This window comes from Oncorhynchus gorbuscha, linkage group LG26 (assembly GCF_021184085.1).
Source record: "Oncorhynchus gorbuscha isolate QuinsamMale2020 ecotype Even-year linkage group LG26, OgorEven_v1.0, whole genome shotgun sequence".
Classification (NCBI taxonomy): domain Eukaryota; kingdom Metazoa; phylum Chordata; class Actinopteri; order Salmoniformes; family Salmonidae; genus Oncorhynchus; species Oncorhynchus gorbuscha.
The window spans coordinates 26,653,893-26,673,307 of NC_060198.1; the positions used below are offsets into that span (position 1 = coordinate 26,653,893).

The 19,415-nt window shown below is 42.8% G+C and overlaps 1 protein-coding gene across 1 annotated transcript in view; it reads right to left on the reverse strand.

Moving 5' to 3' along the window:
• Positions 1–19,415, reverse strand: part of LOC124016033 (synaptic vesicle membrane protein VAT-1 homolog) — a 41,323-nt gene that overhangs the window by 9,484 nt on the left and 12,424 nt on the right. Inside the window, exon 3 of the mRNA XM_046331551.1 lies at positions 2,646–2,816. Within this exon, the coding sequence (XP_046187507.1) occupies positions 2,646–2,816 (171 nt within the window). The remainder of the gene's footprint in view (positions 1–2,645; positions 2,817–19,415) is intronic.

Genomic DNA, 19,415 nt, shown 5'->3' on the forward strand with positions numbered 1-19,415 from the left:
CCTTGATCTTTCCCAATTATGTTTTTTTCAGTGAATGTGGGTCTCCTTAAAGTGGGTTAGTCCTCTCCTCTCCTCTCCTCTCCTCTCCTCTCCTCTCCTCTCCTCTCCTCTCCTCTCCTCTCCTCTCCTCTCCTCTCCTCTCCTCTCCTCTCCTCTCCTCTCCTCTCCTCTCCTCTCCTCTCCTCGGTCCATTAGCTGATAGGCCCATTGATTCTCAAGGCTTTCAGGAGGACCCTGCCCTAAACTGAGCCACAGTCACACAGACTGACAAACTTCTCATCGATCCCTGCCACTAATTTGACATGTTCGTCTGTCCAAAATGTCAGTCACACCTCTCTCTCTCTCTGTCTCTGTCTCTCTCTCTCTCTGTCTCGCTGCTGCTGCTGGGAGGGGTACTACCAAGTGAGCTCCTGGTATAAAATCCTCCACCCTGCTTCTATGTAACCAGAGGTAAGTGAGTAAAGAGTGAGGAATTGGAGGACGTTCTGTTTTGGTGATGAGCGATGAATTGAATGTCTCCTAAGGCAGAAAGCGGGACGAATCTTATGTGCCCTGGCCTTGGGGATACGTTGGGGGATGTGATCCACACTGAGTCACAGGCTTCTCAAATACTTTGTCTGAGTGGAAAAACACTTTTCTGTCTTAGTGCCTATTACACCTCCGACCGTCTCAAATGCACCCCAGCTATCAGGGCTGAGAGTCGTGACACAGCGAAATGGAAACATCTAGCAGTTTGTTATCTGCAAATGGAAGACCAACACAATTTTACGAACACAACACTGCAACTACAGAGTATTCCTTAGGACCAACGGCTGCATGACCCAGGGCCCATTAGTCATCTCAGTATATGTATCTCATGGCTCATATTGTGGAAATTATGGGTCACACCATGCTTGTGTCCCAAATGGCGCCCTATTCCCTATGTAGTGAACTACTTTCGACTAGGGCCCATAGGGTGCACTATATACAGTGAGGGAAAAAAGTATTTGATCCCCTGCTGATTTTGTACGTTTGCCCACTGACAAAGAAATGATCAGTCTATAATTTTAATGGTAGGGTTATTTGAACAGTGAGAGACAGAATAACAACAACAAAAATCCAGAAAAACGCATGTCAACATTTTTATAAATTGATTTGCATTTTAATGAGGGAAATAAGTATTTGGCCCCTCTGCAAAACATGACTTAGTACTTGGTGGCAAAATCCTTGTTGGCAATCAGAGGTCAGACGTTTCTTGTAGACGGCCACCAGGTTTGCACACATCTCAGGAGGGATTTTGTCCCACTCCTCTTTGCAGATCTTCTCCAAGTCATTAAGGTTTCGAGGCTGACGTTTGGCAACTCGAACCTTCAGCTCCCTCCACAGATGTTCTATGGGATTAAGGTCTGGAGACCGGCTAGGCCCCTCCAGGACCTTTATGTGCTTCTTCTTGAGCCACTCCTTTGTTGCCTTGGTTGTGTGTTTTGGGTCATTGTCATGCTGGAATACCCATCCACGACCCATTTTCAATGCCCTGGCTGAGGGAAGGAGGTTCTCACCCAAGATTTGACGGTACATGGCCCCATCCATCGTCCCTTTGATGCGGTAAAGTTGTCTTGTCCCCTTAGCAGAAAAACACCCCGAAAGCATAATGTTTCCACCTCCATGTTTGACAGTGGGGATGGTGTTCTTGGGGTCACAGGCAGCATTCCTCCTCCAAACACAGCGAGTCTAGTTGATGCCAAAGAGCTCCATTTTGGTCTCATCTGACCACAATACTTTCACCCAGTTGTCCTCTGAATCATTCAGATGTTCATTGGCAAACTTCAGACGGGCATGTATATGTGCTTTCTTGAGCAGAGGGACCTTGCGGGCGCTGCAGGATTTCAGTGCTTCACGGCGTAGTGTGTTACCAATTGTTTTCTTGGTGACTATGGTCCCAGCTGCCTTGAGATCATTGACACGATCCTCCCGTGTAGTTCGGTGTTGATTCCTCACCGTACTCATGATCATTGCAACTCCACGAGGTGAGATCTTGCATGGGGCCCCAGGCCGAGGGAGACTGACAATTATTTTGTGTTTCTTCCATTTGCAAATAATCGCACCAACTGTTGTCACCTTCTCACCAAGCTGCTTGGCGATGGTCTTGTAGCCCATTCAAGCCTTGTGTAGGTCTACAATCTTGTCCCTGACATCCTTAGAGAGCTCTTTGGTCTTGGCCAAGGTGGAGAGTTTGGAATCTGATTGATTGATTGCTTCTGTGGACAGGTGTCTTTTATACAGGTAACAAACTGAGATTAGGAGCACTCCCTTTAAGAGTGTGCTCCTAATCTCGGCTCGTTACCTGTATAAAAGACACCTGGGAGCCAGAAATATTTCTGATTGAGAGTGGGTCAAGTACTTATTTCCCTCATTAAAATGCAAATCAATTTATAACATTTTTGACATGCGTTTTTCTGGATTTTTTTGTTGTTATTCTGTCTCTCACTGTTCAAATAAACCTACCATTAAAATTATAGACTGATAATTTCTTTGTCAGTGGGAAAACATACAAAATCAGCAGGGGATCAAATACTTTCCCCCCTCACTGTAGGCATTGGGGTTCCATTTGAAACGCAGCCCATCTCAGTGCTGTAAAATAGGTCAGATGACCCCTGACCTCTCACCTTTGGGGCTGATCTTGCGGACCTCCTCCACGTAGTCCCGTGTACGGTAGTCAATGCAGTGTGTGACTCCGCCCTGGCTGATGGTCTCGTGCTTACTGGCCGACGCCGTCCCGAACACGGTCACGTCCTTCACTGTCTGGCACAGCTGGGTGGCCGCGATGCCCACCCCACCTGGAGAGAGAAGTTGTTAGGAGAAAACGTAGAGATGATAGATGTTGCTGCAGGTTATACGTCCTGCCCTTTTATAGTATAACAGAGACAAAAGCTCCCAACATGTCATACACATAAACCCATAAGCCCAATAGATTACATTTCTTAATTGTTGCATTTTCTGTGTATTATTTTCTATGTAGAATTGTTTTTGTTAATATATTATTATTGTTGCTCAAACATATTGTTCATTTACAGTGTGTAATACTAATATATACATTGTGTGTAAAACAGTGTGTAATACAGTGTGTAATACTAATATATACATTGTGTGTAAAACACTGTGTAATACTAATATATACATTGTGTGTAAAACACTGTGTAATACTAATATATACATTGTGTGTAATACAGTGTGTAATACAGTGTGCAATACTAGTATATACATTGTGTGTAATACAGTGTGTAATACTAATATATACATTGTGTGTAATACAGTGTGTAATACAGTGTGTAATACTAATATATACATTGTGTGTAATACAGTGTGTAATACTAATATATACATTGTGTGTAATACAGCGTGTAATACTAATATATACATTGTGTATAATAGTGTGCAATACTAATATATACATTGTGTGTAATACAGTGTGTAATACTAGTATATACATTGTGTGTAATACAGTGTGTGATATAGTGTGTAATATTAATATATACATTGTGTGTAAAACAGTGTGTAATACAATGTGTAATACTAATATATACATTGTGTGTAATACAGTGTGTAATACTAATATATACATTGTGTGTAATACAGTGTGTAATACTAATATATACATTGTGTGTAATACAGTGTGTAATACTAATATATACATTGTGTGTAATACAGTGTGTAATACTAATATATACATTGTGTGTAATACAGTGTGTAATACTAATATATACATTGTGTGTAATACAGTGTGTAAAACTAATATATACATTGTGTCTAATACAGTGCGTAATACAGTGTGTAATACTAATATATACATTGTGTGTAATACTAATATATACATTGTGTGTAATACAGTGTGTAATACTAATATATACATTGTGTGTAATACTAATATATACATTGTGTGTAATACAGTGTGTAATACTAATATATACATTGTGTGTAATACAGTGTGTAATACTAATATATACATCGTGTGTAATACTAATATATACATTGTGTAATACAGTGTGTAATACTAATATATACATTGTGTGTAATACAGTGTGTAATACAGTGTGTAATACTAATATATACATTTTGTGTAATACAGTGTTAATACTAGTATATAGATTGTGTGTAATACAGTGTGTAATACTAATATATACATTGTGTGTAATACAGTGTGTAATATTAATATATACATTTTTGTAATACAGTGTTAATACTAGTATATAGATTGTGTGTAATACAGTGTGTAATACTAATATATACATTGTGTGTAATACAGTGTGTAATATTAATGTATACATTGTGTGTAATACAGTGTGTAATACAGTGTGTAATACTAATATATACATTGTGTGTAATACAGTGTGTAATACAGTGTGTAATACTAATATATACATTGTGTGTAATACAGTGTGTAATATTAATGTATACATTGTGTGTAATACAGTGTGTAATACTAATATATACATTGTGTGTAAAACAGTGTGTAATACAGTGTGTAATACATTAATGTATAGTGTGTAATATTAATATATACATTGTGTGTAAAACAGTGTGTAATACTAATATATACATTGTGTGTAATACAGTGTGTAATACTAATAAATACATTGTGTGTAATACAGTGTGTAATACTAGTATATACATTGTAATACAGTGTGTAATACTAATATATACAATACAGTGTGTAATACTAATAATACATTGTGTGTGTAATACTAATATATATTGTGTGTAATACATATTAATATATACATTGTGTGTAATACTAAATAACATTGTGTGTAATACTAATATATACATTGTGTGTAATACAGTGTGTAATACTAATATATACAGTGTGTAATACTAATATATACATTGTGTGTAAAACAGTGTGTAATACAGTGTGTAATACAGTGTGTAATATTAATATATACATTGTGTGTAAAACAGTGTGTAATACAGTGTGTAATACTAATATATACATTGTGTGTAAAACAGTGTGTAATATTAATGTATACATTGTGTGTAAAACAGTGTGTTATACAGTGTGTAATACTAATATATACATTGTGTGTAAAACAGTGTGTAATACAGTGTGTAATATTAATGTATACTTTGTGTGTAAAACAGTGTGTTATACAGTGTGTATTACTAATAAATACATTGTGTGTAATACAGTGTGTAATACTAATATATACATTGTGTGTAAAACAGTGTGTAATACAGTGTGTAATACTAATATATACATTTTGTGTAATACAGTGTTAATACTAGTATATAGATTGTGTGTAATACAGTGTGTAATATTAGTATATACATTGTGTGTAATACAGTGTGTAATACTAGTATATACATTGTGTGTAATACAGCGTGTAATACTAGTATATACATTGTGTGTAATACAGTGTGTAATACTAGTATATACATTGTGTGTAATACAGTGTGTAATACTAATATATACATTGCTTTGGCGACCGTGGCGACCACCCATTCATGCCAATAAAGCAGAGCGAGGATAGGGAGACCAAGACGGGTGGTTAAGACTTGTGTATGTATCCCGTAGTTTTCTACCTAGTTGTTCTTCTAAGCAGGGTACTATGGGGAGGAAGTATAATACCAAATAACTTCTATCCAAGCTTCACTAGCCATTATCTCAAGAGATACTCACTCAGGGAGACACCTCCAACTCAATTCAACTCAGCTGATATAAATATGTCTTGAGGCACCCATAAATGCCATTATGTACATCCATTCTATTGCAGGGAAATGTGATTTGTTTTGTTTACTGTGACAGGCCAGGTCAGTCAATAAGAGGCTGGCTGTGTGTGTGTGTGTGGCTCAGGAGTAAGTAAGGAAAGCATTAAACACACATCACATTACCTCCTACCCACCGCCCTGGGCAGAAAGGAACACCCACACAGAGACGTAGAGACACACAAACATCCACAACTACAGAAAGTGGCCATTGTACGTCAGATGACACTGGTTGACTTTAGCTTCATGCAAGATGACCTGTCTTAGAATCTAGGGTAATTTGGGGTATTTGTTTTGGCTATGGGAGCAATGTGTGACACGGGGTCAAAAAAACAAGAAAACATTGTTTCGTAACTGTGCCAGTTGAAGCAAAACCTTCCCATATGGGAATACATATTTGAAACGGCAAACAATGTATTGTCTGTGATGACCTTTGTAGACAAAGTGGCAGTTGTGTGAGAGCATTGCTTTCTGTAGGTGTAACTTACATCAGCATGGCTGAATGATGTAGTATCGGTGTGTGTATGAATCACTGTTTTTGAACATACTGTATGTGTGTGTGTGTGTGTGTGTCTTAAGCCTGGTCTCAATAGGTTACTGTGGGGCAGAACAGAGAGGACAGAGGGAGGCTGACTGGATGGAGGATGTGCACTGAGCATGACCCATAAAGGTCACTCATGCCTGACCAAGTAAAGGCCGAGTCTTATCTGAGGCCAGAGCCAATAGAGCCACGCAAACAGAGCTTTCACAACACGGACATTTACATTCAAACAGACGCCCGTCTCAAGCATATTTAAACTGCCGTGGTTGACTGTGGTTATCATCAGCAACATGTTGAGATGGAGTTGTGGTCCACTGCCTTGGTCACACTCACTCACACACCATAAGCTTGAGTAGACAGAGACAAAAGTAACCAAGGAGAGGTTATATTTTAATCTATTGTAGTCGCTGGTTGCTAAGTCTTACAGGCAGACCTCCCCTCCCCTTTGACTCTTACAAAGAAAAGAATCAAGAACGGGACCAATTCCCTCCTGGCTCTGCTCTGAGGAGACCTTGAGCCTATGGGAACTCAATAGACATTTCTCACTGGTGTTCAAGCCTGTCAAGGAAAAAGAGGGAAGGTCGGCGTCCCAAATGACACCCACGTTTTGCACTAACTTTGACCAGGGCCAATATGGCTTTGGTCAAAAGTAGTGCACTGTGTAGGGAAGAGGGTATCATTTGGAACGCAGGCAAGAACCTGATGAAATAACAAGAGCGACGGTGTTGCTGTTGGATGGCAGTGAGTCAGCCTGCCTCCTAACAGCTAGAACTATCTCTCCCTGTCGTTCTGTCCTCAGAGAGAAACCAAGTTTGCGTTGCCAGGGAAACCCAGGCCAAATTGGCGGCGACGACTGAGCAAAGGAGCCATTTTGATTCATTGGCTGTTTTTCCATCCAGGCAAAACAGGAGGCATTTGGAGGCAATCAGAAGCTCATCCAGGGGTAATGCCAAAAAAGGAGAGCCTTTTTATATGCTTCCTCGCAGCATTGACTTCTGCTCCCAAATATACTTTGATATTGCAAACCAGTAATGTGTATAGTCAATGCGAAGTGTTTAGGCTGTCGGTGTAGGACATAGTTTTGATATTTCGAGTTGGCGCCTGCCTATATCTCCCGACCACTCTGTCCCACACTTCCACCTGTGTTAGAAAGGGAGGAGGGGGCACCCGTGTCTGGCTGGAAACGCCTGAGAACCACAGATCCAGGGCCTGTCTGCCCGTCTTGTGACTGATCCCCCATCACAAGACCCAGGCCAGCACGGCCAAAAGCCCCCACCCCCCCCCAACACAGAGAGAGAGATAAGCTGAAGTAGGACTGAGACTGCAGACAGAAACAGTCTGGATGAAAAGTCTGTTCATATCTGCTAATCTTCACAAATATGTGCTCAGATTAAACAGTGAACCCATCGGTAACCCATTGTTTTGGTTCACATTGTTCTCTTGGTATATCTCACTAGATTCTCGCAAACCTCCTCCCTCTCACTCCTGTCAGTGCCCCCTTTCCATCTCTCTCTCTCATCTGCTGTATATGTCTTCCTTGCCAGTCCTTGCCTTCCTTTTTTCTCTTCCCTTCATTCTCCTGGCAATGTGACGTGAGGTCGTCCCGTGAACACGAACCCATTGCCTGAACACTAAATCATTGTCTGGGCGAAGATGGCAACTTAAGCAAAATTCCCGCGCCTAATTCCATTCGTTCTGCTTGCGATTCAATTGAATTGGTTTCACTGAGAAAATTACGGGCCGTCAAAAGCGCTGTCTTTTCTCTCTGTCCCTCGTCTACTGACCAGGGTGTGTAGGGAGGAACAGCACACACACACACACACACACACACACACACACACACACACACACACACACACACACACACACACACACACACACACACACACACACACACACACACACACACACACACACACACACACACACACACACACACACACACACACACACACACACACACTCTGGGTCTCAATAACACGCTCTTCTTGAGTGGATAGGAATTTTGTCCAAAACACTGTGGAATTCACTTTGCTATTTAGTCCAGTATGATGTGTGTGTCCACACCCAGAGTTCAACGTGAGGAGAGGGTGGGGCCACTAAATGTTGTTGAGATTTCACAAAGGGAAGGAGAACACTCAAACCTCCTACTACTGTACATACTCATACCATAATACAGTAGCCTAGTGGTTAGAGCGTTGGACTAGTAACCGGAAGGTTGCAAGTTCAAATCCCCGAGCAGACAAGGTACAAATCTGTCGTTCTGCCCCTGAACAGGCAGTTAACCCACTGTTCCTAGGCCGTCATTGAAAATAAGAAGTTGTTCTTAACTGACTTGCCTAGTTAAATAAAGGTCAAAAATAAAAAACAGTCAGTGCACACAGGCACTTTCTCACAGTCATCCACACACTGACCACATCTGTCTGAACGGTGCTTAAGAGGTAAGCTTGCTCGGCCACTTCCTCATATAGAGCTAGTTTCTTAGCATAACTCAAATGGAGAAGCTAACGCACCTCAGACCGTGCTTACTGTCACTTCGAACCTGTAACGAAGTTCGTCTGTTGTTTGAAGAGAGTCAGACCGAAATGCAGCGTGTAGGTTACTCATGACTTTTAATGAAGATAATGCGGTACATGAAATAACTGAAGAAGAAAACAACAAACGAGTGAAACTAATTACAGCCTATCCGGTGACTAACACAGAGACAGGTACAATCACCCACGAAATACAACGCGCACTCAGGCTACCTAAATACGGTTCCCAATCCGAGACAACGAGAATCAGCTGACTCCAATTAGGAATCGCCTCAGGCAGCCAAGCCTAACTAGACACACCCCTAATAATACACAATCCAAATTAATACAAACCCCAATACGAAACACAACATATAAACCCATGTCACACCTTGGCCTACCCAAACATATAACAAAAACACAAGATACAATGACCAAGGCGTGACAGAACCTAAAAAGGCTAGGTTGTGGTTATAGGTGTGGGCCCTATGGTGCTAGCAATGCTAACACTAGTGAGCACGCGTGCTAATGCTAATCCCGGAGAGATGTGGGGCCACTCATGTCACGTCAGGGGTTCCATGCCGTCTGCCCCCGTGTCATTCTCTGTGCCTCCACTCTCCAGGCGTACCATATCCCACACCCTATCATTAGCCTGTCGTGCCTGTGGCTCACAAAGACTGGCATAAAACCATAAACCCAAGAATCCTATCGTTAGCAAAGGGGCAGTGAACAAGATCAACAAGTCGGACATGATTGAGCAACGTTTCTTTCTCTGTTATTGTGCAAATCCTACACGAGGCTTACGTGTGTGTGTGTGTGTGTGTGTGTGTGTGTGTGTGTGTGTGTGTGTGTGTGTGTGTGTGTGTGTGTGTGTGTGTGTGTGTGTGTGTGTGTGTGTGTGTGTGTGTGTGTGTGTGTGTGTGTGTGTGTGTGTGTGTGTGTGTGTGTGTGTGTGAGCATAGAACGGCATTGGGTGTGTGCCTGTGTCTGCTATAAGGAGAGATGACTCCGTGCTACGTAGCATAGTGTTGTCCCCTTGCTCTGTGGAGCTGTGAACTCGCTGAGTGTTTTAGTATGCTTTCTCGTAGGGTAGGTTTCACTCTGTACCACCTGTAGGATGCACTTTTCTAGTGACTGGGTGAGTGAATTGACAACACACATCCTGTGCGAGAAGGCAGAACCTGCGATTTCCTGAGTGAGAATTCACACAATGCCAACGCACACAGAGAAACTAACAAACACATACACTCATTGTACACACAAACACAAACAGACATGTTCTCATGAAACCCACTGATAACCATGCACCAACGAACACATTCTTCCTAACACAAACTCACAATGTAGAAAAATAAATACCAACTCAAATGTACAGACATACACACCTGTGTGTGTGTGTGTGTGTGTGTGTGTGGGTGGAGGGGCTTAAGTTGAATGGGGTCATAAGGCAACGGTTGTGAGTGAGAGTGTATTCTGATTGGAGGGTGGGTTGGAGGTTGGAGTGGAGGGGAGGCTGCGGAGGGGAGGTTGCATGCCCTGGTTTTCCTGTGCTATCAGTGCAGTTGATCTGCGTCTGGGTATGATGCCAGCCAGCTAGGCCCAGAAAACAAACACAACCAGGACTCCTCTCCTCTCCAACACAGCCCTTATTAGCATTCACTGAACTAGGGTAAGCCTTACAGCACCGGGGTAGTCCGACAGTGGGGAGTCATTGTAGACTGCGAAAGCATATGCTGAAATAGAGACATGATTTGTCTGAAATTGTAGGATAAACTAACAAAGTGATATTCTGTCTGTATCTCATATTGAGCGACATCTTACATTCTTAGAAAAGGTGCTATCTAGAACCTAAAACGTTTTGGCTGTCCCCATAGGATAACCCTTTGAAGAACCATTTTTGGTTCCAGGTAGAGCCCCTTTGGGTTCCATGTGGAAACCTTTCCACAGAGGGTTCTAGCTGGACTCAAAAAGGGTTCTACCTGGAACCAAAAGGGTTCTCCTATGGGGACAGCTGAATAACCCTTTTGGAACCCATTTTCTAAGAGTGTAGAGTGAGCAGGTAACATCAACATCTCTGTACTTTTCTCTATACCTCCTTCTCTTCTCTTCCATTATCGTCTCCTCTCCTCTCCACTCTCTAATGTGGATACAGGGTAATGTTAGTCAGACCAATCAGGCCAAGGCCCAGTCAAGTGTGTGTGTGTGTGTGTGTGTGTGTGTGTGTGTGTGTGTGTGTGTGTGTGTGTGTGTGTGTGTGTGTGTGTGTGTGTGTGTGTGTGTGTGTGTGTGTGTGTGTGTGTGTGTGTGTGTGTGTGTGTGTGTGTGTGTGTGTTAGTGGGCGTGGTGGCATGCAGGGCTGCTGGCCAGGTGTTACGGTTTTCTTCGGGTGAAAGATAGTCGGACCGAAATGCAGCGTGGTATTCTTGATACATGTTTAATGACGATGAAAAAACAAACAATACAAACCAACCAACAAACAAACGTAACATGAAAACCTATACAGCCTATCTGGTGCAAACAAAGACAGGAACAATCACCCACGAAACACTCAAAGAATATGGCTGCCTAAATATGGTTCCCAATCAGAGACAACGATAAACACCTGCCTCTGTTTGAGAACCACCCCAGACAGCCATAGACTATGCTAGATACCCCCACTAAGCCACATACCCAATACCTAACAAAACCCCAAGACAAAACACACCACAATAAACCCATGTCACACCCTGGCCTGACCAAAATAATAAAGAAAACACAAAATACTAAGGCCAGGGCGTGACACCAGACCTAATCCATAAACACAGGGTTCAGTTCAGGGAGAGGTTGCAGGAAAAGCCTCTTGGCCGGGCACAGTGGACCCCCCCCAAACACATCCAAATGTCACTGCACTCCTTCCCTTGCCCTGTCCCTCTGGAGAAAACAAAGGGGAAAATGTATGCACTCTCCCCGATGACGAGGTATCGAGCACTGATACGCCATGGTCATGAGGAGCCTCCCCGGTGGGAGTCATGTGGAGGGGGGAGGAGGGGAGGTGGAGGACAGGAGGATGCAGATGTGCGAGCCCAGCGGACAGAGAGGGCGGGATGGTAGGAGAACAACATGCCATTGTTCGGGGAGAGGGGACGGGAACGGCCGGCCCACAGGCCCACGAGAGAGAGAGGCAGCTGGGGTCAGTCAACGTTCACGGTTCACACACAGCCATGACACTGACACGCCAGTGTCTTAGCTGAAGTCTCTTCACTCGGGTACAAGGACAGAGTTGGCCTATGTAATCTCCAGAGAGCTAAAATACTGACAGTGGCAATTATGTTGGAGAGGAGAGGACATACAGTATCTTTCCTTGTCATGAGGTGGGTGGGGGGTGGTGCTGCTGCAGGCAATGAGCTAGACACCTCTCTGCCTGGGTCCTCACAGTGGAAGCCAACAAGTTAGCAGCCTGTTGACAGCGCCAAGCAGCACCCCCATAGAGCCACATAGAGCTCTAGTAGTCTCTCATTCACCAGCATGGCTCCACGGCACCACAGGCCGATAAGAGGGAAGAAACCAAGTAACATTGATGAAGAGACTGATGACAGCGGAAACAGAAGATTTGCTCATCAAACAATGACTCGGTGGTCGCCACGATAAGAAGCCGGCGGTTGATCTATATATTGATTTATTGCCAGTAAAAAATATGACAGACAATTAAATAATATCTGTCTGGCCCTGAGACTGGATATGAGAAATGGCTCCTTGTGTACTCATGCAGTAACACCCACTGTTTTAATATACCATAGCTGTACGAACAGAGTCACTGAATCCTGTTAAAAAGCTGTCTGTGTTCACTATTAAAGACATGCGTCTTGTAAAACTGTAGGTTAAAGACATGGTTCAAATAGGTGGTTGTGTTTTTAATCTCGCCGGTGCAAGAGCAAGACAGACATCCACTGACACACAACGGCCCTAATAGAAAAGCATGCACACACTGTACCATTAGTGCGGTTGTACACACAAACAGGCACACACACACACACACACACACACACACACACACACACACACACACACACACACACACACACACACACACACACACACACACACACACACACACACACACACACACACACACACACACACACACACACACACACACACACACACACACACACACACACTGTTTGATATCTGACACTAATCTAGAGTCTAAAATCCGAAACATGCTCTGACAGACTCTCGGGCTGCAGCAACATCATTACCCTATACCTTCCACCGCCATGTGAGGGGAGGAGGCCACATGACCCAACCAACCAGAGGTGTTAGCTAGGGACAAAACACGGGTGTATGTGGACTAAGAATATCTTCACACTTACTTGAGTTTTGGCAAAAATACCCTCGGCTACATATATACTGCAATGTAAACTTGTGAACTTGTCGGCCGGAGGTAGCAAACGACACTTGCTTGACGGTTTATTTTTATTTGTTTTACTTATTTCACCTTTATTTAAAGGTCAGTTAAGGTCAGTTTACAGTAAGTCAGTTAAGAACAAATTATTATTTACAATGACGGCCTACAAAAAGGCAAATGGCCTCCTGCAGGGATGGGGGCTGGGATTAAAAAGAAAAATAAATTAAATGAAAATATAGGACAAAACACACATCACGACAAGAGAGACAACACAGGTTGCCCCCCTGTACGCAGGGCAGTGTAAACAGAATTGTCTCGTTAAGACAACACTCTTACATTAAACATTTGAATAGCATAGCAATGTTTTTGAAACAGCTGAAACACAGTCATTTTTTCTTATTTTATTGACTTATTTTATTGAATTCGTACCTCAAATTGTAGTAGCAGCCTGTTACATTCTGAAATTGCCGCCGTAGCTTTATATCTCAACAGTGTATTTTATTTTATTTTGCTTGACTGCACTGAGGTCCAGGCAAGAAGCTACTCCCCAGAGAATTATCATCGCTTCGGTCTCAATGATCTTTTCCCTCATATAATGGCTTCCATGATAATGATAAAATGACGCCTGGTTTGTTCTAAGGTTACTTGAAATGGTAGCAAGTGTAAGCCTCAGAGCTCCTATCTAACTATGGTTCAGATAACAGTCAGCATATAGCTACAGCCAGCATGTTTATGTGAGGATGCTAGCTAACGTTACCTAGCAAGCTGTGTAGCCTATATTATAATATGAATGACACTGTATGACTGTCTCTTATATTCATATGGGAGGGGTAAACATTCAGTATCGATATGTTAATGTTACTTGAGTTAGCTGTATATTGTCAGCACTTCAACGTGTACATGTAGGGGACATGAGTCGGTCATAGTCACGTGATGAAGTAGCCCCGCCTGCGAACTTCAAAACCAGTGTCTGCCCTCAGCGCAAGAGGGAATTTTCTCTTGGGTTGCAGTCCAAACGCAAAGTAGACAGCCACCGGCTCTATACCCTCAGCCCTTGAATAACTTTTTACATCGTCACATACGAGTGTACCTTAAATGTACCTTTCCCATGTGAGGGGGAGTGATGATCGGAGAGGGTATCTTGAAGTTGAGTTTAAAAACAACCAACCTAAAGCTATTAACGTACCTAGAAAGATAACATAGCTAGCTAGCACTCCTGTCAGGTAGCTAGCTACAGTTAGCCATAGCTGGCTAGCTAGTTTTATAGCTTGGTCATTTATTCCAATCCATTTCTGAATTCCCAAAACTATGTTTATGAAGCTAGCTACATTTTATAGGCTCCTCACTACGAGACTAAGACATTTGAGCGTCATTCCCATTTGCCAATGCAAAAATCTATGTTATCTATAGAAATTGTTTAGCAAGCTAGTGTCAGAATTTTGTCTCACATGCCGAAAATGCAGCCATGTTGACAAAATTTTACATTTCGCGGCCACCAGAGTTTGAAACATGAATACAGATTGCATTGAATTGTGGGTCATATCAATCCCACAAGTGATCAAAGTTCTCCATTCACTCCCTCAAGCTAAATCAAAGGCCAAGGGGGCAATTAGACCTCAACTTAAGATGGCAGTCAAACTGCATCTGGTTTCGACAGGAATTCCCCCGAGGGAAAGTGGCTAGCGCAAGGGCTGAGTGGGTAAAATGAACGTGTTTGGACTGCAGGCTTTGTCTAATCAAATCAAATTTAAAGAGCAGCAATAAAGAATAACAATATATACAGGGGGTGCCGGTACAGAGTCAATGTGCTTGTATGTACATGTAGGTAGAGTTAATTAAAGTGACTATGCATAGATGACAACAGAGAGTGGCAGTGGTGTGGAGAGGGGAGGGGGCAATGCAAATAGTCTGGGTAGCCATTTGACTAGATGTGTAGTACGATGTAGTACGATTCAATCTTAGTCCTGTATTGATGCTTTGCCTGTTTGATGGTTTGTTGGAGGGCATAGCGAGATTTCTTATAAGCTTCTGGGTTAGAGTCCCACTGATTGAAAGCAGCAGCTCTGCCCTTTAGCTCGGTGAAAATGTTGCCTGTAAGCCATGGCTTCTGGTTGGGGTATGTACGTACAGTCACTGTGGGGACAACGTCCTTGATGCACTTATTGATAAAGCAAGTGACTGATGTGGTGTACCCCTCAATGCCATCGGAAGAATCCCAGAACATATTCCAGTCTGTGCTAACAAAACAGTCCTGTAATTTAGCATCTGCTTCATATGACCACTTTTTTATAGACCGGGTCACTGGTGCTTCCTGCTTTAATTTTTGCTTGTAAGCAGGAATCAGGAGGATAGAGTTATGGTCAGATTTGCCAAATGGAGGGCGAGGGAAAGCTTTGTACGCGTCCCTGTGTGTGGAGTAAAGGTGGTCTAGATTTTTTTTTGCACATTTAACATGCTGATAGAAATTCGGTAAAACTGATTTAAGTTTCCCTGCATTAAAGAAACCGGCCACCAGGAGCGCCGCCTCTGGGTGAGTGTTTTCCTGTTTGCTTATGGCGGAATACCGCTCATTGAGTGCGTTTTCAGTGCCAACTTCGCTCTGTGGTGGTATGTAGACAGCTCCGTAAAAAACTCTAGGTAGATAGTGTGGTCTACAGCTTCTCATGAGATACCCTACCTCAGGCGAGCAAAACTTTGATATTTCCTTAGATATCATGCTTATGTTGTTTACATAAATGCAGAGGCCCCCACCCTGCTGTTCTGTCTTGCCAATAGAGTGTATAACCCACCAGCTGTATGTTATTAATGTTGTCGTTCAGCCACGACTCTGTGAAACATAAGATAGATTTTGTCAACATGGCTGCATTTCTGTAATATATACTGTAATATACAGTTTTTTATTTATTTTCCAGTGATTGAAAGTTAGCTAGTAGAATGGAAGGCAAGGGCAGATTAGCCAGTCGTTGCCTGATCCTCGCAAGGCACCCGGATCTTTAGCCTCGAAATCTCAGTTTCCTTCTCCAGCGAATCACGGGGATCGGGGCCTGGTCGGGTATTTGCAGTATATCCCTTACGGCCGACTCATTGAAGAAGAACTCCTCGTCCGACTTGAGGTGAATAATCCCAGTTCTGATGTCCAAAAGTTATTAAGAGATGGTAGCAGCAACATTATGTACAAATTATGTTACGAACAACGCCTTTTCTAAATTTTAAATAGCATGATTGGTTGAGAGCCGATAAGACGGCAGGCCTACCCTCGGGCGCCATCACTACGTCTTCCCCATCATTTGCAACAATGTCAATGAGTGTCATCACTATCTTTCCTTTGCGGTTCTTCAAACTGTCGTGATTACCAGCTGAGATAAGCTTTAATGAGTTGATTTTACTCCTGGCTCAGAGTTTGTCTGAGCTGTGTCTTAACATCATCCTAAAACACTCTGTGCTAGGAGTTATATCTTTTTTAAACTTAAAAACAGTTTTATCAGGATTCCTAGGATATTTTCTGAGATTCTTTTTGGATACCGGACGCAGGTTAATATCCCGCGTGTCACCATGGCGCCCAACATGGGGGGGGGGTCTCTCATAGGGGAGGAGGTCAAAGGGGGATAAATGTGGCAGACATGAGTCAGTCATGGTCTCGTGATGAGGTAGCCCCGCCTGCAAACTTCCAAACCAACGTCTTTCCTCTTGGTCTAAAGGTCTAAGACGTGGGAGACCCTGTTCATATCCCTTGTGTTCCATACGGACATCAAAATAAATCCTTTCATTGTCTGCACATGCTTGTGGATTGTTGAATTATTCAAGAGTGTAATATGGTTAGGTTGCATTATTCAATATTGTAATATGTTTTAGAAGATAAGTTGTTGGATTGTTCTTTTTGCTTCCTGGCTAGTTGCTACTGCGATATTTACGGTCAAGTTGAGCTGGGGAGCAAGAATGACGCGTTGCCAGCCACAACAAAAGGTGAGGCAAGGATGTGATGGGAATTGAAAAGTAGAAATCTCACCACTCAGACTCTCCTTCATCTCTCGTAGTGGGAATAGGGCCGAAATGTGTGTACTCAAAAGAAATGCATCTAACGTGCCTCCGCTGCTGCAGCTAGTGTACCCACTGCCTCTACCGTTACAAACACAATAACTGCATTTTCAACTAAATTGCCTCTACAAGCAGTGACAAATATATACATCTATAGATTGCTTCATGACCCTGAGTGGGTGTGTGTAATATCATGAGGGATTTCAAAAAGAAAGAAAGCGCTAAGAAGAATTATGCTTCAGGCAAAGAGGCTGTTAGGCAAATGTTTCTGTTATGGAGTCAGTATTCCTTTGTTCTAAACTGGCTGGGAGCCATGAGAAACCAGAGGTCCAGACCTGCGTAGACTGTGTCCAAAATGGAATAGAATTCCCTATATTGGCTCTGATCAAGGGTAGTGCCCTACTATTATGTTACTGCTGCTCTTTAATTACTTGTTACCTTCCTTTCTTATTCTTATCCGTATTTTTTTTAAACTGCATTGTTAGTTAGGGGCAGTTAAGTAAGCGTTTCACTGTAAGTTTATGACTAACCCTGATTCACGTGGCCATCCTACCCATGCTAGATTACGGAGACATCATTTATAGACACCTGTTGTCATGTTTGTCATTTATTATCATGTCTCGTCCCTGTGCTCCCCATTCTATTCGTTTCCCTCTGCTGGTCTTATTAGGTTCTTTCCCTCTTTCTATCCCTCTCTCTCCCCCTCCCTCTCTCACTCTCTCGCTCTCTCTTCTCTCTATCGTTCCGTTCCTGCTCCCAGCTGTTCCTATTCCCCTAATCATCATTTAGTCTTCCCACACCTGTTCCCGATCCTTTCCCCTGATTGGAGTCCCTACTTATTCCTTTGTGTTCCGTTCCTGTCCTGTCGGTTCCTTGTTTAGTATTCACCGTGCTGTGATTGTGTTTCGCCCTGTCCTGTCGTGTTTTTTGCCTTCATCAGATGCTGCGTGTGAGCAGGTGTCTCTGTCAACTACGGCCTGCGCCTACCCGAAGCGACCTGCAGTCTGTGGCCGCTTCTCCTGTTATTCCCCTCTACAGACTAGAGGATGTCTGTTATTCCCTGTTTGGACTTGAATAAACTCTGTTTCTGTTAAGTCGCTTTTGGGTCCTCTTTCACCTGCATGACACCTGTATTCGGGGCATGTGTCTAATAAAATTAGATTTTATTTATATAGGGATTAGGGTGCCGGGATTAAAATATTAAAATATAAAAAATATAAATATAGGACAAAACACACATCATGACAAGAGAGATAACACTACATAAAAAGAGACCTAACACAACAACATAGCAAGGCAGCAACACATGACAACAACATGGTAGCAACATAACATGGCACAAACATGATTGGCCACAGAAAACAGCACAAAGGGCAAGACGGTAGAGACAACAATACATCACGCAAAACACTCACAACTGTCAGTAAAAGTGTCCATTATTGAGTCTTTGAATGAAGAGATTAAGATAAAACTGTCCAGTTTGAGTGTTTGTTGCAGCTCGTTCCAGTCAGTCACTAGCTGCAGCGAACTGAAAAGACGAGCGACTCAGGGATGTGTGTGCTTTTGGGACCTTTAACAGAATGTGACTGGCAGAACGGGTGTTGTATGTGGTGGCTGCGGGCTGCAGTAGATATCTCAGATAGGGGGGAGTGAGGCCTAAGAGGGTTTTATAAATAAGCATCAACCAGTGGGTCTTGCGACGTGAAAACAGAGATGACCAGTTTACAGAGGAGTATAGAGTGCAATGATGTGTCCTATAAGGAGCATTGGTGGCAAATCTGATGGCCGAATGGTAAAGAACATCTAGCCGCTCGAGAGCACCCTTACCTGCCGATCTATAAATGATGTCTCCATAATCTAGCATGGGTAGGATGGTCATGTGAATCAGGTTTAGTTTGGAAACTGGGATGAAAGAGGAGCGATTATGATAGTTTTCTCTAAGTCTAGATTTAACTTTAGCAAAGCATGCAGCTTTGATATGTGCTGAGAGAAGGACAGTATATCGTCTAGCCATACTCCCAAGTACTTGTATGAGGTATACTACCTCAAGTTCTGAACCCTTAGAAGTAGTAATCACACCTGTGGGGAGAGGGCATTGTTCTTACCAAACCACATGATCTTTGTTTTGGAGGTGTTCAGAACAAGGTTAAGGATAGAGAAAGCTTGTTGGACACTAAGAAAGCTTTGTTGTGGAGCA